This window comes from Petaurus breviceps, unplaced genomic scaffold, assembly GCF_028583685.1.
Source record: "Petaurus breviceps papuanus isolate PSGF00001 unplaced genomic scaffold, PetGlider_PUasm1.0 90919, whole genome shotgun sequence".
In the NCBI taxonomy this organism is placed as follows: domain Eukaryota; kingdom Metazoa; phylum Chordata; class Mammalia; order Diprotodontia; family Petauridae; genus Petaurus; species Petaurus breviceps.
Genome location: NW_027187378.1, coordinates 5,670,744 through 5,692,238, shown reverse-complemented (window position 1 = coordinate 5,692,238; position 21,495 = coordinate 5,670,744). Strand labels below are relative to the sequence as shown.

The window sequence follows — 21,495 nt, the reverse complement described above, 5'->3', positions numbered from 1 at the left end:
TCTCTCTGTCTCTGTCTCTCTGTCTCTGTCTCTCTGTCTCTCTCTCTCATGATAGCATGCCTTCAGAGGAGCAACAATTAGTTAGACCCCAGCTTATCTTGCTAGTTACATCTTGAGGTCTCCTGGACGAGATCTGAAGATGTTCTAATCTTTTTGCTGGAATATCCTTATTGAGATTTGGAAAATACTCTAGTTTCATCAGCAACATATCTCTAAGAATGACTTTTTTTTTATATGTGTGTTATTCTTTTGGATTGTACACTGTTTGGGCTTTTATGTACTCCTATATAGAAACAAACATTGAGGATTTAACATATGTTAGCTTGTAAAGTACTTTGCAAACCTTAAAGCACTATAGAAATGCTATTTGTTATTGTTATTTGATGTTTTTCTGTTTTTCTCTATTGTCTTCTTTCAGGCTCTAGAAATTTAGGGAAAAGCTAGGTAAATTCATCCCTTGCAACAAAGGCAATTGCTTCTTTCTGAAGAATCTGAATTGACACACTGATTATGGCCACACCAAATTTGAATTCAGAAGAAAATAACATTGTCCTGCCTCTCCAGCACACTAATCTTTATTATTTCGTAATCCATCAAACTGAGCCAATATTAATATTTATGTAATACTTTAAGGATGCAGAGTACTTTACATATTATCTCATTTGATCCTCACAATAACCCTACGAAATAGGAGATAGCTGCTATTACCATATTCATTTTATAGAAGAGGAAACAGGCTGAGGGGGCAACAGTCTGGCCTTCTTTTGCCTTGATAGACCCCAACCAGAGAAATCCTTTTTTAAATGGATTATTCTATGGAGTTGCAAAATAGATGGTACTTATTGCAACTGTCGGGTTCTCAACCTCCCTTTGCTATCCAAAAGAATAGCTTGTAGCATTGGAAGGGAATTATAGTCTCTTGTACATACAGGTGGATTTATTTTTTGGCTATCCTATTGACTGACACATTTTCTTAAAACAGCTTAGATGTTGTATTGGCACTGCCCCAAATTTTTTTGCATTATTTCCAAAATGTCTTAAAATGCCACCATCTCTATAAGCACATTCCTCCTCATTCACTTTCCTTCTCGGCCCCCACAGCCTTTACATCCTTTTTTTCCCCGGAGTACTCTATTAGAATGCACTCTGTCCTCTATGATGCCAGAGAAATTTCACTTTTAAAAGTCTGTGCCACTTCCAACATAAAGCCTTTCCTGACATCCCCCCCCTAAAAAAAATTCTGGGACACTCCCCTCTCAATCAATCAACAAGCCTTTATTAAGAGCCCACTACATGTCAGACACTGAATTAGGCACTGAGAATACAAAGACAAAAAAAAATGAAGCAATTCCTGTTCTCAAGGAATTTATAGTCTATCTTCAGAATCAACATGTACATATATAAGCACATACAGACTAAAATATAGAGCAATATACACAGAATGCCATAACTGCATATAGCCAGAATTCATGATAGATGTTTTCTACAAACCTATGATGTTAAACCACACACACACACACACACACACACACACACACACACACACACAAGACAAAAACACTATTCAAGATAAAAGGCCTTAGTTTTAGGTTGGGAACTCCACTGACAAAATATATTTGTTTTTTCAAAACAAATGCAGAGTTTGAAAAAAATTGCAAATGAAAGAATGCTAAAAAAGGAAAATTATAGATGTTAATGATTCCTAGCATAAATGTGTATAGAAAGTAGACTCTTTTAAATTCAATTCCAGTTCATTTATTGGGCATTTAAATAGAAGGAATTGCTATTGCAAAGCCAATTTAATTGGTTTTTCCCATTTAAAAATGTGCCTTTAATCCAAATATTTCAGTAATATATAATTCAAAGCATAAATTATGTACTAAAAGTGCCCTCTCTTACAAAATTGATTGAGTAGCCAAGGTTGTCCAAAAATAGATGCAAATTATCTTTAAATGAGAAAAAAAAACTTTGCACTTAAACAAACTGACAAAGTTTCTAAACCCACAAAGACAGAGATGGTACCTTCCAGATGAGTTCTCAGAAGGAAAAAGGATGAGGTTGTAAAGGAAGTAACATTTTTATGTGTCTTCTCTTAGTAAATGATCAGGGTCATTAATAGTTCTTTGTGGTCTCGTTAATGGAACATGGAATCTTTGTGACCCTGTTGTTTGAAATTACTTCCTTTTTTGATTGCCCAAGTTTTGAATCACAGCTTTTGCTAAATACGTTAAAACCCTCTTTCAGAGGCAATGCTGTGTAGCAGGAAGAGCAGAGGACTGGTATCAGATGATCTGAGTCCTCCCCTCCTCTCCTATTCTAGCTCCTGGACTTTGGACAAGTCATATAACTCCTCTGGGTATCATAGTCCTCCCTATAAAATGGGAATGATAATTCCTAGCCTTTCCCAATGATGCCATTATAAGGATCAAATGAAAAAACTATTTTGAAAACTGTAGCATGCTATAAAAAGTATATACTGTGATTTGTGATATGTATTATTAACGACCTAAACTAAAAGCATAGGGCTGTTTTTATTTATTTTGTGTTCTATTTGTACTTATATAGTAAAAAGACAAACAAAGAAAAACCAATCTGTGGAAGGAGAGCGCCTTTTCGAATTGGGCACCAGAATGTTACACCAGTCCAAAAGTCAGAAACAAAAAGAAGAGTGAGTCTATATTCTGTTATCTTTTAACACTTTGAAAGAATTCTGGTTTCCTTGGGGTGGGCACTCTTTTCTACTGGTACAAGTCACAGCCCCTCACATACTTCTGAAAGCTATTCTTGTTCATGTTTCCCCATGGGTACTACATGGAACATTTAAAAAAAACTAATCCTTGCCAAAGAAAAATATTATGTCAAGAAATTAAAAGAGGAAAACATGAAGATCCATTTCATGGTCTTATTAACAGCTTGATGGCATTTGCTTAAAATCCCAAATTTTAAAATGATCAAATTTAGTGTTTAACAAATTATACAGATAAGCTAAATCAAACAAAATGTATTTGTTAAATGAACAAGGATTGGCATTTGAAAGTAAGTTCCCGAAGGACCATGTAAAATCGGTAATTATAGCAATTATCTGGCTGTTTCAAATAAAAATGTCCAATTTGTCCTTAATTATCTGTATGTGTCCTCTGAAAATGTGTGTTGAATTACAAATGCAGTAAGCTCCTCCTCTTCTGAATGTCTTATTTTGCTAGTACAGTATGTCATTAACTGTTACTGTCTTGGCAGTTGATTTATTGAACTGAAATATAGGACTTTACATTTATTTCTCTAAAAGTAGAGTAGACCTCTATATCTCCTTACAGACTGACATAGACTCATTAATCATTCATCTTTTGGTACAACTGTTCAGTCAGTTTTGAATCCATTTAGCCTACATGTCTCCTCATTTTGCTGGAAAAAAAAATCAAGTTGGTCTAGCAGGACTCAACCACTTATTAGTTATATAGCCTTGTAAAATGCATTCTCTTCTCAGATTGCTTTCCTTCTACTCAGTATATATCTTGAAAGTACCTAGCTATTTTTGTGTGGTGTGCCCCACTAGAGCATAAGATCATTGAAGGCAGCAACTTTTTCTTGCCCTTTTTCGTATTGCCATTGCTTAGCATAGTACCTTAATAAATGCTTCTGATTACCTGCCTAACAAGTCAGTTCAATGTTCTGAGCTTCAATTTTCTTATCTCTAAATTGGGATGGGAGATGCGAACAGATGATCATTAAGGTACCTTTTCACAGTTCTATGACTGTGATAGTAATGGAACATAAAGATTCCCCTGTATTGGCTTGGTTTTCAAATTGATTGTGTTAAAACCCAGAGCTTGTTAATCCCACCTGTGGGATGGGCTTGTTGATGTGAAAAGAAAGTCCTGAACTGGGAGGAGCTGGTGAAGTAGATTTGGAGAGACACAAGAGAGAGGCAGAAGAACTTTTTGGAAGCAGCACCTCGTGGAGGCAGAGAGAGAGACTGAGAGAATTGCTGGTGGCCACTTTGAATTGCCCTGGACTTTTGAGACCTTCCCCCCTGAGCTGCCAAGGACTGAGGAGACATGGCTGTTTTGCTGGTACTTTGTCTGTCTGTTTTGATGTTGTTTTGCCAGATTTGTCCACTGGTGAAAGACAGTCCTGTTGAAGAAGTCCTGGAACCTGGCTGTTGGCTAAGAAGCCCTGAAACTGTCCTGCAGACAGAGAGTGAATACTGTCCACTGGTGAAGGACAGTGCTGTTGTTGCAGGGGTCTGGGAACCTTTCTGTTGGTTCCGAAGCCCTGAAGAAGGATTTTCTTGTTGTATGTTTACAGAAATTCTGGGAGAGGGTTTTGCTAATGTTTTCAGGGGTTCTAGGACTGTCCTACAGACAGAGGATGAATTAATGAAGGGACTGGCAATGTATCTTGTGGCCTTGCTAAGCCTTGTCTCCCCAGGAACTAAGATTGCTGAGAACTTGCCTCCTTGTCAAGATGAAGAAAAGACCTCCATTTGGGTATTAAGTGCTGTGCTTAAATTTGATGTAACTCTGGGGTAGATTCAATTGTGATCCAGGGGTGGGGAACTTTTGACCTTTTTGTGTTCTATGGTTGAGCAAATGAATGTACTTTATTTATGTTTGGAAACTAATCTCCATTTGAGAATAGGGGCTTTGTGGTAGACTAAATGAAGGTACAGCCTAAGGGTGGAGTAGTATTTAGAACAGGGACTTTGTAATTGATTGAATGATTGGAAGGTCCTGGGGTGGGGTAGTACTTGGAGATTATTTAATCACCCTTAGTAAATGCTGTATTTTGAATGATGTCATATTTTGATCTTCTCTGTTCTTGGTTTGTCACTGAATAAAATGGAGAGCACCTATGCTGATATTTTGAACCTTGGGAAGTTGCCTTTCCTTGGCATTACATTACAATGACTTGTTCTTCATTAACCCACACTGGTTCAGAGTGATCACTGTCTCGCTTTCCACCAACTCTCAAACTGTTTTCATAATGCATTCTTTAATTTACCAGCAGTTAAAATCAAATTTATTGGCCAAAAGTCTAAAGAAGCTGCCTTTTCTTTTTTTTTCAGGTTTTGAATCTAAATTATTTTATTATGTAGTCATTAGGGTTTCTTTAGTTACTGCTTTTTTTTATTAAATTTTATGTTTATTTTTAGTTTACATCATTCATTTCCACAAGATTTTGAGTTACAAATTTTCTCCCTGTCTTTCCCCTACCCACTACCCCAAAACAGTAATCCCATTGTATACCCCCTCCCCCAATCTGCTCTCTCCTATATCCTCCCCCATCCCCCTCTGACTTTCCAGTAGGGCAAGACAGATCTCTATACCCCAGTGCCTGTGTATCTTATTTCCCAGTTGCATGTAAAAAAATAATACAAATAATTTATTGTTTTAAACATTTGATTTTAAAACTTTGAATTCAGATTCTTTCCCTTCCTCCCTCATCACCCACCCTTCCTGGGAAGATAAGCAATTTGATACAGATTGTACATGTGTAGCTATGCAAAACATTTCCATAGTGGATATATTGTGAAAGACTGACTATATTTCCCTCAGTCCTATCCTGACCCCCACTTGTTCTATTCTCTACTTTGACCCTGTCCCTTTTCAAAAGTGTGTGCTCCCAGCTTCCCTCCCCCCCAACCAGCCCTCCCTTCCATCATTCCCCCTCTTATACCCTTTCCCCCTACTCTCCCGTAGGGTGAGATACCCTATTTAGTGTGTATGTCATTCCCTCCCTAAGCCAAATTCAATGAGAGTAAGGTTGACCGATTCCCTTTTGCTTTCCTATTCTTCCCATCCATTGTAACAGTTTTTCTCTTCTATACGAGATAATTTACCCCATTCTGTCTCTCCCCATCTCCTCTCATTATATTCCTCTCTCACCTCTCAATTTCACCTTTTAAGTATCATCCCTTCCTATTCAATTGGTCCTGTGCCTTCTATGTATACCTGTACAAATATATATATATATATACACACACTCACATATGTATTCATATGCCCATAAACCTTCCTATATAGACACATATATGTATGTATACATATATATACATTTATATTCCCTTCAACTATTCTCATAGATAAAAGTTTCATAAGTTACAATTATTGTTTTTCCATGTAGGAATGTAAATAGTTCAATTTTGATAAGTTCTTTATGATTTCTTTTCCCTGTTTACTTTCTCATGCTTCTCTTGTTTCTTGTATCTGATTGTCAAATTTTCTATTCAACTCTGGTTTTTTCATCAAGAATACTTGAAAGTTCTCTATTTCATTTAATGATAATATTTTCCCCTGAAACATGATACTCAGTTTTGCTGGGTAGGTGATTCTTGGTTTTAATCCCAGCTCCTTTGACCTCCAGAATATCATGTTCCAAGCCCTTTGATCCCTCGGTGTAGAAGCTGCCAGGTCCTATGTTATCCTGATTCAATATTCAAATTGTTTCTTCTTGGCTACTTGTAATATTTTCTCCTTAATCTGGGAATTCGGGAACCTGGCTATAATATTCCTAGGAGTTTTCTTTTGGGGATCTTTTTCAATAGGTGATCGGTAGATTTTTTTAACCTTTATTTTGCCCTCTGGTTCTAAAACATAAGGGCAATTTTCCTTGAGAACTTCTTGAAGGATGATTCCTAGGTTCTTTTTTTTTGATCATGGCTTTCAGATAGTCCAATAATTTTTAAATGATCTCTCCTATATCTATTTTCCAGGTCAATGGGTTTTCCAATGAGACATTTCACATTGCCTTCTATTTTTTTCATTTGTTTGGATCTGTTTAATAGTATCGTGATTTCTCATAGTCACTAGCTTCCATTTGCTCCAATCTAGTTCTGAAGGAATGATTCTCTTCAGTGAGCTTTTGAGATTCTTTTTCCATCTGGTAAACTTGGCTTTTTAAGACATTCTCCTCATTGGCTTTTTGAGCCTCTTTTGCCATTTGAGTTAATCTATTTTTAAGGTGTTATTTTCTTCAGTCAGGTTGTTGACTCTCTTTTCATGATTTTCTTACATCGTTCTCATTTCTTTTCCCAATTTTTCCTCTACTTCTCTTATTTGGTTTTCAAAATCCTTCTTAAGCTCCTCTATGGCCTGTAACCAATTCATATTTTTCTTGGAAGCTTTTGGTGCAGAAGTTATGACTTCACTGTCTTCCTCTTGTTCCATGCTTTGATCTTTTTTGTCCCCAAAGAAGGAGTCCAAAGTCAGATTGCTCTGCTTGCTTTGCTTGCTCATGTTGCTACTCAATTACTTGACTTTGGAGCTTTTTGCCACAGTAGAACTCTGCTTCCAGAGAGGAGAACTTTGTCCCAAATTACTGGGGTTTTCTCAGCTGCCTGAGCTATTAGTTGGGTGCCCTCCCAGAAGCCTCCACTGGCTCTGGAACACTGGTCAAGCTCCCCAGGACCTCCACCCTAAACAGCAATCCAGATCAATCAGGTTAAAACAAGAGCAATTACCGCCAGGATGGTTGCTTGGACTCCTGCAATCTGCAGTCCAGGAGCTCTGAAGCAGCCACACTGCTGTGGCTGCAGGGCCTCAGCTGCTTCTCCCTCCGGGGGCAAAGGCCAGCATTCCTGGACACCCAGTTCCCATGAAGTTCACACTGAACTCTCATTCTGTCTTTGGAATTTATGGGTTGATAATTCTGGAAACCACCACAGCTGCCGGTGATCCACTCTCCCAAAGTCCCTCCAGCCGGGGCTGGTCATGACCACCCTGGGGCTAAAACCATGGACTGGTGGGGGCAGGCCTTGGCTGGCTCCCAGTGCACTGCTATGGACCCTTCCTGTCAGACTGCTGGGCTGTCTTCAGTGGGAGGTTTGTTTCTCTCTGTCACTTTGTGGGTTCTGTAGCCCTAAAGTTTGTGTGGAGCCATTTTTCATAGGTATTTGAGGTGGTTATGGAGGGAGCATACAAAGTTTTCCTGCTTCTATGCCGCCATCTTGGCTCCACCCCCCCTTAATTACATGAAGCTGTGATTTCAATCATCAGAAAAACATTTGCCTATTACAAGTCCTGTGGCCTCTTTTACGATGTTCACAATTTTTCAAAGATCAGCAATAATGTCCCAGCAATCACATCTATGATTTCTTTTATTACATTGGGATAGATTTAGCTTAGTCTGGTACCTTGAATTCATTGAGAGTATACAAGTACTTTCTTAATACTTCCACGCTTCAGATTTTGTTTTTTTGTTTTAATTATTAAGCTCCTTTTTCATGTTAGACCTTAAAAAAGATACAAATACAAGAAAGAGAAAGTGTATTTGTCTTTAAGTAGTTTTCATCTATTTGAGGATACAACAGGTAAACAAATAAGTAAACATAAGATTATTTGAGGATGGAGATGATATCCAAAAAGACTTCACAGAGATAGTATCTGAGCTGAGTGCTGAAGAATGCTAAGGATTCTAAGAGTCAAAGGGAAGGAGAAAGCTTATTTCAGGTACAGGTTACAACCTGTACAAGGGCATGGAGGTGACAGAATGCCAAGTTTGAATGAGCAGGCCAGTTTGGCTAGAACAATGTTAGTGAAAGCTAGCAAATCTGCAAAAGCTGTGGCTAGATTGTAAAGGGCCTTCCTTAAGCACTAGTTGAGATACTTATATTTTATCCTAGAGTGATAAAAAGGAAGTATTTTTTAAGATTTTTGAGCCTTAAAATTACATATTCATGTCTGTGTTAAAGGAAGATTATTTTGTCAACTATAGGGGAGATGAACTGAAGAGAAAAGAGACTGGAAGCAAGATGTCAGTAATTACAAGACTAGTAATTAGTCTAAGCAAGAGGTGATGAGGCCTAAACTAAGATAGACAGTGAGTAGAGAGAGACCCAGTTGATGGTGTAGGTGTAAATTTGCTAAAAATTGGTAACTGATTGAATATGACAGCTGAAGAAGACAGAAGAGTCAAGAATGATTGGTGTTGCAAACTAGGAGATTTTTCTAGCGAATATGGTGATACCCTTAACAGAAATGGGAGAGCTTTGGAGAAGGGAAGGTTTTAGGGGAAAAAAGACTTGAGTTTGAGATGCCTATAGAATTTCATTTCTTAGATTTGTGACTGGAAGGGATGTCAAAGAAACATCTGATCCAGCCATACCCCACTTCATTTTGCAAATGAGGAAACTGAAGCCCAAATTAATGTGAAGTGATTTGCTTAAAATTATACAGTTGTTAAAACAAAGAGCCAATATTTGAACCCAAGTCATCTGACTTTGAAACCAATATTCTTTCCACTACTTTAATCTGCCTCACTCATATAGAAATGTCTGGCAGACAATTAGTGATTGGGGATTGGAGTACAAAGAAGAAAGATATTAGTGATGGAAATATAATATGGATTTTAGAGTCATACTCATAGAGATAATAATTGAACCAAAGGGAGTTGATGAGATCACTAAGTGAAAGTGTGAAAAGAGAGGGTGGGAAAAGGGTTTAGAATCAAAATTTGGAGGATAAGCATGGTTAAGGTAGGAGACATGGTTGAAAAGCCAGTAAAAGAACAGTCAGGTGAAAGGTGAACCAGGAGAGAGCTATGTTATTGAAGTCAAAGAAGGGAGAAAATCTTAGTGGGCGGGGGGGGGGGGGGGGAATGAGGCAGGGGGAATGAAAAACAATGTCAAAAACTGCAAAAGGAGTCAACTAAGAAAAGAGATTGAAATTTTGTGCTTCAAGACCTTACTGACCACTTTTATTCTATATTTCCCAGTCTGATGATTATTCTCTGTGACAGAGAAAAGAAAAAGAAATTAGGAAGTTATTTTTCTAGTTGTCCTCTCTCTTAAACTTTCCTATTATCTCCAACAACTAAGAAAGTCCTTTTGGTGACCTTGACATTCAAGCATCTTCTCACTTGCCGCTTTGCTGCTCAGAGCAGAAAGCCATGACCTTCAGGATTTAGTTCTTCCATCTCCATAATTCCTGTCCTGAGTTCCCTGAGGTCCCTAAGGCCCTGCTTGGTGTGTCAACCACTACATCAGGTCAGCTAGCCCAACCTTTCTTCAATTTATTCTCTCACCATCTTCTTGCCCTCAGCCTTGATCCTGTTTTCCATTTCTGGAACCATGTTCCTGGAAAGGGTGTGTTTTTAATCTACTCCCCAATGGCTCCACTCACCATCCCAGGTATTCTATGCTTAGAGAATTTCCTTGATTTACCCGTCTAATAAAAATGTCACATAAGAAACTCTATAAATGTTGTACTCCATACACATTGCCTCTTCTTATTGTAAGCTCCTTGAGAGCAAACATTGTCTTTGCTTTTGTTTTTCTATCCCTAATACTCAGCATAGTATTTGACATGGGTTGTTCAGGTATTTCAGTCATGTCTGAATCTTCACGACCCTATTTAGTGTTTTCTTGGCTAAGACGCTGGAGTAGTTTATCATTTCCTTCTCCAGATTATTTTACAGATGAGAAAACTGAGGCAAACAGTTTCATCCTTGACTCCTTACTCTCACTCATCCTACATATCCAGTCCTATTATTTCTACTTCTACCACATTTCTCATGGATATTCTCTTCTCTCCACTCACACAGCTACTACAGCCCTTATTCAGACCCTCATTACCTCTCCTGGACCATTATGATAGTTTTCTAACTAGTCTCCCCTGACTGGTCTCTACCCTCCCCAATTTATTATCCATTTAACTGCCAGGATGATTTTTCCAAAGCATAGTCTGACTATATCACCCTTTGCTCAATGAACTCCAAAGGCTCCCTATTACCTCTAGGATCAAATATAATCTCTTTTGTTTGGTATTTAAAACCCTTCATAACCTGGCCCCTTCATACCTTTCCAATCTTCTTGTACTTCACTTTATTCCCATCTACTCTCATAGAATCCAGTCATGCTAGCCTACCCAAAGTTCCATAAACATGACACTATATTTCCCATGTCCATGCCCTTCCATTGGCTGTTCTCAACACACGGAATGCCCTGCCTCCTTGGCTTCCTTCAAGGTTCAACTCAAGTTCTCCTTTCTGTAGAAGGCCTTTCCTGGTTTCCCCAGGTTCTCATATTATCAACCATCAACTCTCTCTCTCTCTCTCTCTCTCTCTCTCTCTCTCTCTATATATATATATATATATATATATATGCATACATAACACATACATATATACAATATACATTTATATATATGGACCTTATTGTTTACACAGTGTTTCCCTTTTTGAAATGTATACTCCTTTGAGTAAAGAGACTGGTTTTCTTTGTATCCCTAGTGCTTTGCCTAGTAATTGGCATAAAGTAAGCATTTGCTGACTAAATATCTGATTTTGAATTCAAGGCATGTATATATTTGGATGGCTTTCCTGTGTTTTCTTGTGTTTTTTTTTTTATCAGATGAGGGCAAGGGCATGTGTGGGTTAATGCTTTCTGGTCTTCAAGTTTCATGAAAAGGATATTAATTTTTCTTTTTGTTTAAATCATGAAAATAAATTCCAAAAATACTTTCTGTCTCTGATACATGCACATCTTAGCCTCTGCAAGGTCCTTGGTCTGTTATGATACATAGTAGTTTCAGATGACATCTCTGCCCTTAGAAAGAATACAGTATGATTCTACTGCATTTGTATTTCTAACCCATGTACTCTTTTTTCCCCAGAAGAAGTCTAATTAGCACCTAATTGCTAGAGAACTTGCATAACACTTCAAAACTTATACGGTAAATTATAAATAGTTTAATTGAAAGTTTTGATGTTTTTTCTTTTAAAAAACAGTTGATTTTTCTTCTATGCAGTTTGTGTTGAAGGACATAAGGAATATACTTTGCCCTTATTTTCCATGAGAGGTAACAAGTTTGTGTTAACCAGTTAGTCAGACTATTACACCTAGCAAAAATTTTAGCTTTTAAAAATTCATGTTAGAACATAAAGTCTTTTGTTTTCATGGAAATTCCTTCTTGGGTGTGACATGCCAATCTTAATTTCTACCATTCTCTATAAGTTTGGGGTAAATAATACTTTAGAACAACAGTGTTCAGATTTGGGTGAGTTCAGTTTCCAGATTATTGACTCGATTTCTTACTTCACTTAAAACTCAATTTAAGAAGATGGTAAATTGTCCATTGTGTATGCTACTATACCTTTCATTATGGTCCTACTCTGGTGCCCCATTGTGAGGAGGTGACCCTGGGGCTCTCAAAAGCTTTACCAATAGAGCATCTACCCTGGAAAGTCCTACTAAATTTATGGCATGCTTTAAAAATGTGAAGATGACAAAGCCAGGGTTCAAAACATCTTGCCAAACTACAACATTGGGCTAAATCAAATAAGATTAAATTTACTAGAAATAAATGTAAAGTATTACACTTAGGTTCAAAAAATCAACTTCACAAATGCAGAATAGTAGAGGTATAGTTAGACAGCAAAAAAGATCAATGGAATGCAAACACTGATGATATGGGTCATTGGTGTTCTATTGCCACCTGACATAGCTAAGGCAAACTTACTTCTATATTAAGATAATCAAAGAATAGTTTCACTTCACCCTGATCTGACCACTACTGAATCACCACATTTAGTTCTGGATGGACAATGACAAGATGGAGAACAAGAATAGGGTAACAGAAATTACAAACAACAGACGAGGATCAGTTGATCCTCATATTTAATTGATTAGTTTGGAGAAAAGAATTTAATAGGAGGCATATGGTAACTCTTCATTTGAAAGCCATAACCTGGAAGAGGGACTCATTCTGTTGGCTCCAGAAAGCAAAACTAAGAACAATGAGTACAAGCTACAGGGTGAGATTTAAGCTTGATATGAGGAAAAACTTCCTAACAGAGCTATCTGAAAAAAAAGTAGTGGAATGGGTAAATGCAGGGTGGGATGGGTTCCCCTCATTGGAAGACTTCAAGAGAAAGCTGGACAACCACTTTGGGGGTATATTCTAGATATTTTCAGATTGGGTTGGATCAGATCATCACTAATGTCATTATCAACTTAGAAATTCTGTGATTCTTAGAATAAATCTATTGATGTACTATGTATCTGTCATCAGGGAAATGTTCAGGGAGGATTGTCACTAGAAAGTTGGCCACTGGGTAATTTTTTTCAGTCATAAACATTCATAAAACCATTTAATGAGGTGAAGAGAGGCTATCAGGAAGGGAGGGGAGGGAAAGAGAAAGGAAGGAGTAGAGGGAAGGAAGGAAGAGGAGGAAGGAGGGGAAGGGAAGAAAGAAAGGAAGGAGTAGAGGAAAGGGTTGGAGGGAGTAAGGAAGGAAGAAAAGGAATGGAAAAATTAAGCATCTACTATGTGCCAATAAGATCTTCCCTGCCCCTTAATAGGCCTAGGGAATTTGAAGATCTTCCCTGCCCTTTAATGGACCTCAAGTGGAACCCAACAGGAGGGGCTTGACTGGGGGGTTGGGAAGGAGGACTTGTTTTTTAGGAAGGCCAGAACCTTTTGTTACTTTGTAATTACGCATTGGGTCAAGAAGGTTGTGATGTACTCTGACCGTGAAGAAGGGTGTATATATACTCTGAGATGAGGTTTTGTTTTGGAGTTCACTTATGGAAAGAGTTGTATGATTTGACCAGATGAGACTTTGGCCACCCATTGAGTCCCCCGGCTTTGAAAACCCAGATGTTGGTGTTTCTGTCTCTGGCAACTAACTATGTAGGTACTTAATGATCAGACAGCTAGAAGCCCTGTCTGATGGTCACTTGAATTATGTTATTTTCTCTATCTGCATTTTTTGTCTGCTTGTAATTTCTGTTTGTATTTTCTAAAGTTCAGGGTGCTGACTTTTCCCCCAGAACTAAGTGAATGATGTGTATGTATGTGTATGTTTACTGAAAGATTGTTGACCCCTTTTTGAGGTGCTTTCCTTTAGAAAAGCAGATCAAAGAACCTTTGCTAGCAGCCATCCCGGATGTGCTAGGGTGCTTGCTGTTATAGCCAGGCACTGTGTCAAGCACTTTACAAATATTATCTCATTTCATCCTCACAACAGCCCAAGTATTTACAGTGCTATTAGTTTCTTCATTTTACAATTGGGGAAACTGAGGGCATACAGCAGTTAAGTAACTTGCCTAGGGTTACACAGCTAGTAAATGTCTGGATTTGAATTAGATTTGAAGTAGTTAGATTTGAACTCATGTCTTCCTGACTCCAGACGCAGTATTCTATCCACTGCTTTACCTCAGTAAGTGCCTGATATTTGCCAGGCACCATACTAAGCAAAAGGCAAACAACAGTTCCTGATCTCAAGGCTCTCACAATCTAATGGGAGAGACAACATACAAACTGTTATATACAAAGAAAATGCAGGATAAAGTAGAGGTTATTTCAGACAGAGGGTATTAAGATTAAGGAGGACTAGAGAAGGCTTTTTGCAGAAGGTGGGACTTAAGCTAAGACTTGAAGGAAGCTGGGGAAGTTTAAGGGGAAGAGATGAGAGAGAAGAATGTTTCAGGCATAGAGGAGAGACAGTGAAAATGTTGGGAACCAGAAACTGGACTGTGGTATGTGAGCAATAGTAAGTTGGTTCATCTCACTGGATCCCAGAGTTGATGGAGGTGAGTAAGGTATAAGGAATCTGGAAAGATAGGAAGGAGCTGTGTTATGAAGAATTTTGAAAGCCACACAGAGGACTTTGTATTAGATCTCAGAGGTAAAATAGGAAGCTACTGGTTGTGATCTTCATCAATGGGCAGAACACCTACACTTATGAAATCTTATTTCCTTGCAGAACTGAAGTGTACTAATGTCTATTTTCTATAACTCTTAAGCTTTCTCTTATATTTGAAATAAAATTGATTATTTAGGAGGAAAAAAATGCTGCCAACAAGGAAATGTAAAAATTTATTTCCAGACAACTTATTTTATAAATGTCAACAACAATTTAATTCAAACACTTTGAGACAAACATTGTGCTAAAGCAGAAAAAAAATGACTTTTGAAAATTAAACTTTTAATTTCGTGTTCTTGCATCAGAGCCTACCTAATCTTTGCCAAAGCCGCTGATAAGGGAAATTTGAAAGCTATGGAGAATATGGCTGATGCTTTGCTTTTTGGTGATCTTCATGCTCAGAACATTTCAGCAGCTGTAGCCCTGTACGAATTTTTGGCAAATGAAGGATCTCATAAAGCCCAAAATGTAAGTCAGCTTTGGGGAAAATGTTACATACATACATAAAACAGGGGGAAAAGAAGAGAGAGAGGGGAAGTGGAGAAAGAAGGGGGAAAGGGAGAAGGAGAGAGAGGGGGGGAGAGGAGAGGAGAGGAGAGATCATTTAACAAATATTTACCACATACCTGGAAAGGCAACTGGTCAATAACATTCAACCTTTACCAATGACTCCTTGAGAGAACTATGTAACTTTCCTAGAATCATAAGTTAAGTCAATTGTAGGAACACAGAGTAAGTGCTCCATCCACAAAAGCTGTTATTCAAAGAAGCAAAATTTCAGGCTTGGAACTCACAATTCTCTCATTCAAATTTTCTGAACATGATTTTTTTTTTGCCTGTTTTCAGGTAATCTGGGATTATACAAAACCTATAATTTAGTTATACTTCATTTTAAGCTAAAAAATCCAGTAGACAACACAGAAAGCAAGAAATGAATCTAGTTGCTACAGGAATATATTGACTTGTTATCTAAAATTTTTTTTAAATCCCTTTAGAAACTAATGTATTGGGGGCAGCTAGGTGGCACAGTGAGTACAGCACCGGCCTTGGAGTCAGGAGGATCTGAGTTCAAATCTGGCCTCAGACACTTAACACAAAAACTAGCCGTGTGACCTTGGGCAAGTCACTTAACCCCAATTGTCCTCCAAAAATAAAAGAAAATAAAATAACATTGAACTATCATAATAGAATACTGGGATCAAACAAATCTCCATCTTCTATTTTTGGAAACCTGAGGGCCACATTAGGATTATGGAGGAGGTCAAATTTTTGATCACTTCCTCTGATGAAAAGGACAAAGTGACATTATATAATTCTCTTCCAAACTAGTATACCATTTTCTTTCTACTAAAAGATGACAGTGAGACAACAGGTTTGACATCTTTTAACTTTAATAAAGTATAGGATACACTAAAAATGATTATCCCCCAAGAAGAAAATCTCAATTGATATGAAAAGTACAAAATCCATTTTGTTTAGAGTATGTTGTCATTTTTAAAGTTGTCATGTTGTCATGTTTAGAATATGGTGTCATTGATGACATTGTTGTCGTGTTGTCATGTTTAGGATATGGTGTCATTGATGACATTGTTGTCACGTTTAGAATATGGTGTCATTGATGACAAAAGGACATCTTCAGGCTTCATATGTGGCTTAACTTTATTCTGTACCAATAGGGTGGACCAAGTAAATAAAAATCATGTTACTAGAAATTTTTGGATCTAAATCAATTAAATATAAATATAAATCATATTCAGGTAGATGCCCTCTACTGAGGGGAGTGAAGAGCTCACCATAGCCCATTATCTGGTAGCTTCCTATATTAACTAATTATGCTTACTAACTAAAAACTAATCTCTTGTTTCTATACTACTGAAGGTCTGTAATTCTTGTCAATGGTCTCTAAATTTGGTGTCTAAGTCAAATCTCTGGTTGTCTTCCTCAGTTACTGCTCTGCCCATAAGCCTATCTAGCTGTCTCCAAATGAATGTAATGATCACAAACCCATCGTCTCTGTTTAAAAAACTCAAAAATATGTATCCCTACTGATTGCACAGGAATAGCATTTTCTTTGTATACAAAATACAGCGTTATTATTGCTAATATAATCTAAAGCTGAATTCTAGTTTGTGGACATTGAATAAATACAATGGGAAAAAAAATAATTGCTATATAGGTGACCCATCAACCAACATTAGTTATTCACCCTCATGCTCTACTACAAATTAGGAAGATAATAAGGGAGGAAGGCTAATCATAATGGGAAAAGTGAACTTAAAATTCCTGTACCCTGAACTAGGAGAAGAAAGCTACTATTGCCTGGTCACATAATTCCTTTATATTCATCATAAGACACCACCTTTTCTTAACTACATCTTGTATTTAATGATAATATCACTGTTGGGACATCATTGCCTATTTCACAGGGTTGTTGTTGAGAAAGTACGTGAGTTGTTTTTTTTTTTTTTTAATTTGACAATGCCACAGAAATAGGAATGGGAAGAGTTTGTGACCTGGAAGCATTTCACATTGAACAACATGCTGATGATCTGGGGTTTAGTCTCCATATGCACCAGTTCTCTTTACTCAGAAACAAGCAGCTCTATAAACAGTCAGTTAACAAACATTTGTTAAGCATCTACTATGCGTCAGACACTTTGCTAAGGGTTTCCCCTCAAGGAGCTAATAATCTAGTGGAGGAAACAACATGCAATCTAGTACATATACATAAGTTATAGACAGGATAAATTGGAGATAATCAACATAATCCCTTACAACAGTGATAGGGGAAAGAATATGAAATATGGAGCCAGAGACCTAGATTCAAAATTCATTTCTACTATTTAATACATGTGTGACTCTGTTTCCTCATTTTTAAAATGAGAATTAGGATTAGTTGATCTTTAAAACTCCCATCCAACTCAAACCCTATAATTGCATCCAAGGCTGCAAGTGGCTGCCTTATAAAAACCAGGAGAGAGAAAATGTCAGTAACTCACTGCAAACTTATTACCCCAGGAAAATAAATTAAACCCCTACTATAAATGCATCCTTTTCATCCATGAAAGATAGTATACATTAGAGAAAGCCTATCACATGAGCAGTAACTGTGACTCTTTCTCAGTCCACCCCCATATCCAAACTTTTGCCAAAGCCTGTTGATTTTTACCTGTGTAACGTCTCTCGTGTACATCCCTTCTCCCTTCTGACACTACCACCACCCTGGTGCTGACCCTCCTCACCTCATGCCTCAACTACTGGAATAGCCTGATGGTATCCCTGACACAAGTGTCTTGATGCTCCAGTTCATCTTCCATTCAGCTGCTAAAGCAATTTGCTATTTATGCTAATTTACAATTAGAATAAATGAGATTTCCTAGGAAGACATAGGAGACACATAAGAAATATAATTAATTAATTTCATTAATATAGAAAATAGTCCCCAATAGCTAATGAAAGTTTTTATTCCATGTGAAATTGTTGTGGCTAAAATTTATGTTAATTAAATAAAATGTTGTTGAAAATTTATTCATTTCATTTCTTGAAAATGAATTGTTAATGAGACTTCCTATGTGTCCAGACTTTAGGAACACCCTGTAGTAAGTGTAAGGGCCCTCTAACCCTAATCCTTTACTCTTTCTACTATTCCATATAAGACTTGTTCTGCCCTTTGGAACCAAGTAGAATAAGTATGATCCCTTCAAAGTAGGAAAACCCGTCAAATACTTAAATACAGTTATCATGTTCTACTTGTCTTCTCTCCAGGCTCCCTAGTTACTTCAAAAGATCCCCTTATGACACAATCTGGAGGCCCTTCATCTAATGGATTGCACTTCTCTGGACACTCCCTAGTTTATAAATGTCCTTCCTTAAAACATGGTTCTGAAAACTCAACATTGTGTTCCTGATGTGATCTAAACGGAATATAGCACAGTGGGGCCGTCCCATTCTTGGTCCCAGGTCTGATGTGTATCAGTATAGTGTAAGGTTGCTCTCTTGGAAGCCATATTACACTGTTGGCTCATAATAGACTTGCCAGTGTGTTCAAAATACCCACAGCCTTTTCAGACACACTACTACCCAGTTATGCTTACCACATCTTACATTTGTGACCGATTTTCTGAACCCCAATCTAAGACTTTACATTTATCCCTTTTAAATTTTTGACACAATGGCCTTTCTTATAAGGGTCTTTTTGAATTCTGATAACCAATATATTAGATATCCCTCCCAGCTTTGTGTCATCTATAAATTTGATAAACATGCCATCTGTGACTTCTGTTACTTTGATAAATAGTATGGGACCAAGCTGAGATCAGTTGATATTTAAAGAATCCAAACCTTCTACATAAGAGGAATAATAATAAAGTAGCCTTCAGGGGAAGTAGCAAATGTTTAGGAAACTTCATGTGAGAATTAATAAGGATATTATAGGATATGTAGTAGGAAAATGTTTTTCCCCCTAAGGGTAACCAATTAGGTACTTTGTCATATCTGTGATTCTTATTCAGAAAACAGGAATTCAGAATTAGCAAAAATCACCCTCTTTGCCATTTATTACCTAATTTTGAACCAAAACTCATCTGCATTAGCCTATAAAACAAGAAGTCAGCTTGAGAAATCCATACCTAGTTCTTACTTAGTCTACATCAGAAGAAACAACTGGACAATTCCTGTTGTTTTACCCTTAAAAATTAATCTGTTGTGATTTTAAAAGTAAAATGTTTTATTAGAAACTTAATGTTAGACATCAGTGTAAACAACTAAATTTGCTTAGGCATTTAAATTAATTTGAAAAAATAAGGAATGCTAGCATTAGTTCAGTCACTGCTCTTAAATGTCCATCAGGATACTATCTCTGTTCTCCTCTGCTTTTCTTCCTATCAATACATGTGCATTGCATTCACAGGATCACAGATTCATACTATGAAACTAGCAGTAACCTCAGGACACTGATGTTGGGACGTTCTAACTTGTCTAAAGTCACACATGTTGTACTCTTGAGAAATCCTTATTTGAACACAGATTCTATGGTCTCCAAGCCCTTTCCACAGTTCTATTTTTCTAATTTATAGTGGGGGGGGGTTAATTTTACCTTCTTTCATAAAGTTCTTTTCAGATTTCTTTGTATTCCTTGAACTTTTCATTCTTACTATGGCACAATGAATAGAGTGCTGGAGTCAGGAAGAACCAAATACAAATCTAGCCTCAGACCTTACTAGTTGGACAACCCTGGGCAAATCACTTTAACCTCTGTGCCTCAGTTTCTTCATCTGTAAAATGGGGATAATAATAGCACCTACTTCCCAGGGTTGTTGTGAGAATTGAATGAGATAATATTTATCAAGCTCTTAGTACAGTTCCTGGCACATAGTAAGCACTATGTAAATATTAGCTACTACTGTCACTTTGTATTCTGTTACATTAATGTACCACAATTTATTAAACAATTCTTCTATTATTCAACTAATAATGGTTGCTTCCAGTTTTTATGATTACACATGTAGTGCTCTTATGAAAATCACTTAACAGATAACTCTTTTTTTTAAATGATGTTTTAAGGGTATATCTCCAGCAATTTAATTACCAGACCAAAGAATATTATTATTTTTATAAGACATTCTATAGGCATTAAATGCCAACAACAAAAAATAAGTACATCTACTTCTCTACAAATCTGTCAAGAGTTTCCATTGCTTTTAATTATTTTTGCAAATATTAAAACTTAATTTAGATAAAGATCCTTTAGTACTTAGCTCAGAATAAATTTCCTGATAAATTCCAAGTGAATTAGCCCAAAGGGACCTCAGGTTGGGATCTAGAAAAGAATGAACAGTCTTGGACTACAAGAGAGCTAATTATATCATTGAGAGGAAATCATCCAAGGACACAAAAATCAAGTATACATGAAGAAATGTCAGGACCAATAGCATTTGCAGTAAGACAGGCTCCATTTGCCTCTCTCTCTCTATCCCTGACAGAGAGAGGCTTATTCTGGAACTTGTTAGCAGAAGCCTGTTGAAATGGTGAAGGCAAATCTAGTCAGGTTAAGGGAACAATGACCTCCCTTCTTTCCTTGCTATTGCTTTCATCCTTAAATGTTCAATGATATAAGTCTGGTTGTTGCTTGGACAGTTGTGAAAACAGAGTCTATATAACTTCTGTATAGTCTCTGGGGTTATCCTCCTCATCTACCATTGATAATCTTATTTTTCTGAATTTTACTTATTTCCCCTTCCCTATCCTCTATTCACATACCACCATTCTTGTTTTCCTGTTAAATTCTTACTATGTCCATCACTTAGAATGAGGTACAATCTCATTCTAGTTATAGGTCATCAATCAGTAGTTGCGGGCTGGGGGGGGGGGGGTTGTGTGACATGGCACAGAACTCTTTACATGAAGGGAATTTGATAAGTTCGACTAAAATATTCCATTCTAAATATCCCTACTACATACAAACACTGTATTTGCTTAGTTTTTAATAAACTTTTGTCAAATTGTTAAAATATTCACAATAAATGGAAAAATAAGGCATATATTTCAATGTGCATCTTACTACACACTATGTGACTATAGAATAGTTAAGTTTCAATGGCAAAGATTCAACATATTTTTAATTTACTTCAGAATTTAATTATAAAAGTGTTTGGGGGCAATATAGTGTTAGTATAATGCCAAAACTGAAAAATTAGTTTTTAGAATGAATTTGATAATTCTAGGATTACCTCTGTAGAATATCTTCTTCCATACAAATGATGTTAATCCTCTTTATATTAAAGGTAGAGTATTGGAGGGCTTTTTTTTTATTCTGAGTCTTTCATTAGGGGTGATTCACAGTTCTAACTATTA

At 37.0% G+C, this 21,495-nt stretch overlaps 1 protein-coding gene across 1 annotated transcript in view; it reads left to right on the top strand.

Annotated features, from left to right (window-relative positions):
* Positions 1 to 21,495, top strand: part of SEL1L2 (SEL1L2 adaptor subunit of SYVN1 ubiquitin ligase) — a 120,260-nt gene that overhangs the window by 21,578 nt on the left and 77,187 nt on the right. The window contains exons 3-4 of the mRNA XM_069075958.1: positions 2,566 to 2,668; positions 14,949 to 15,111. Coding sequence (XP_068932059.1) covers positions 2,566 to 2,668; positions 14,949 to 15,111 — 266 coding nt within the window. The remainder of the gene's footprint in view (positions 1 to 2,565; positions 2,669 to 14,948; positions 15,112 to 21,495) is intronic.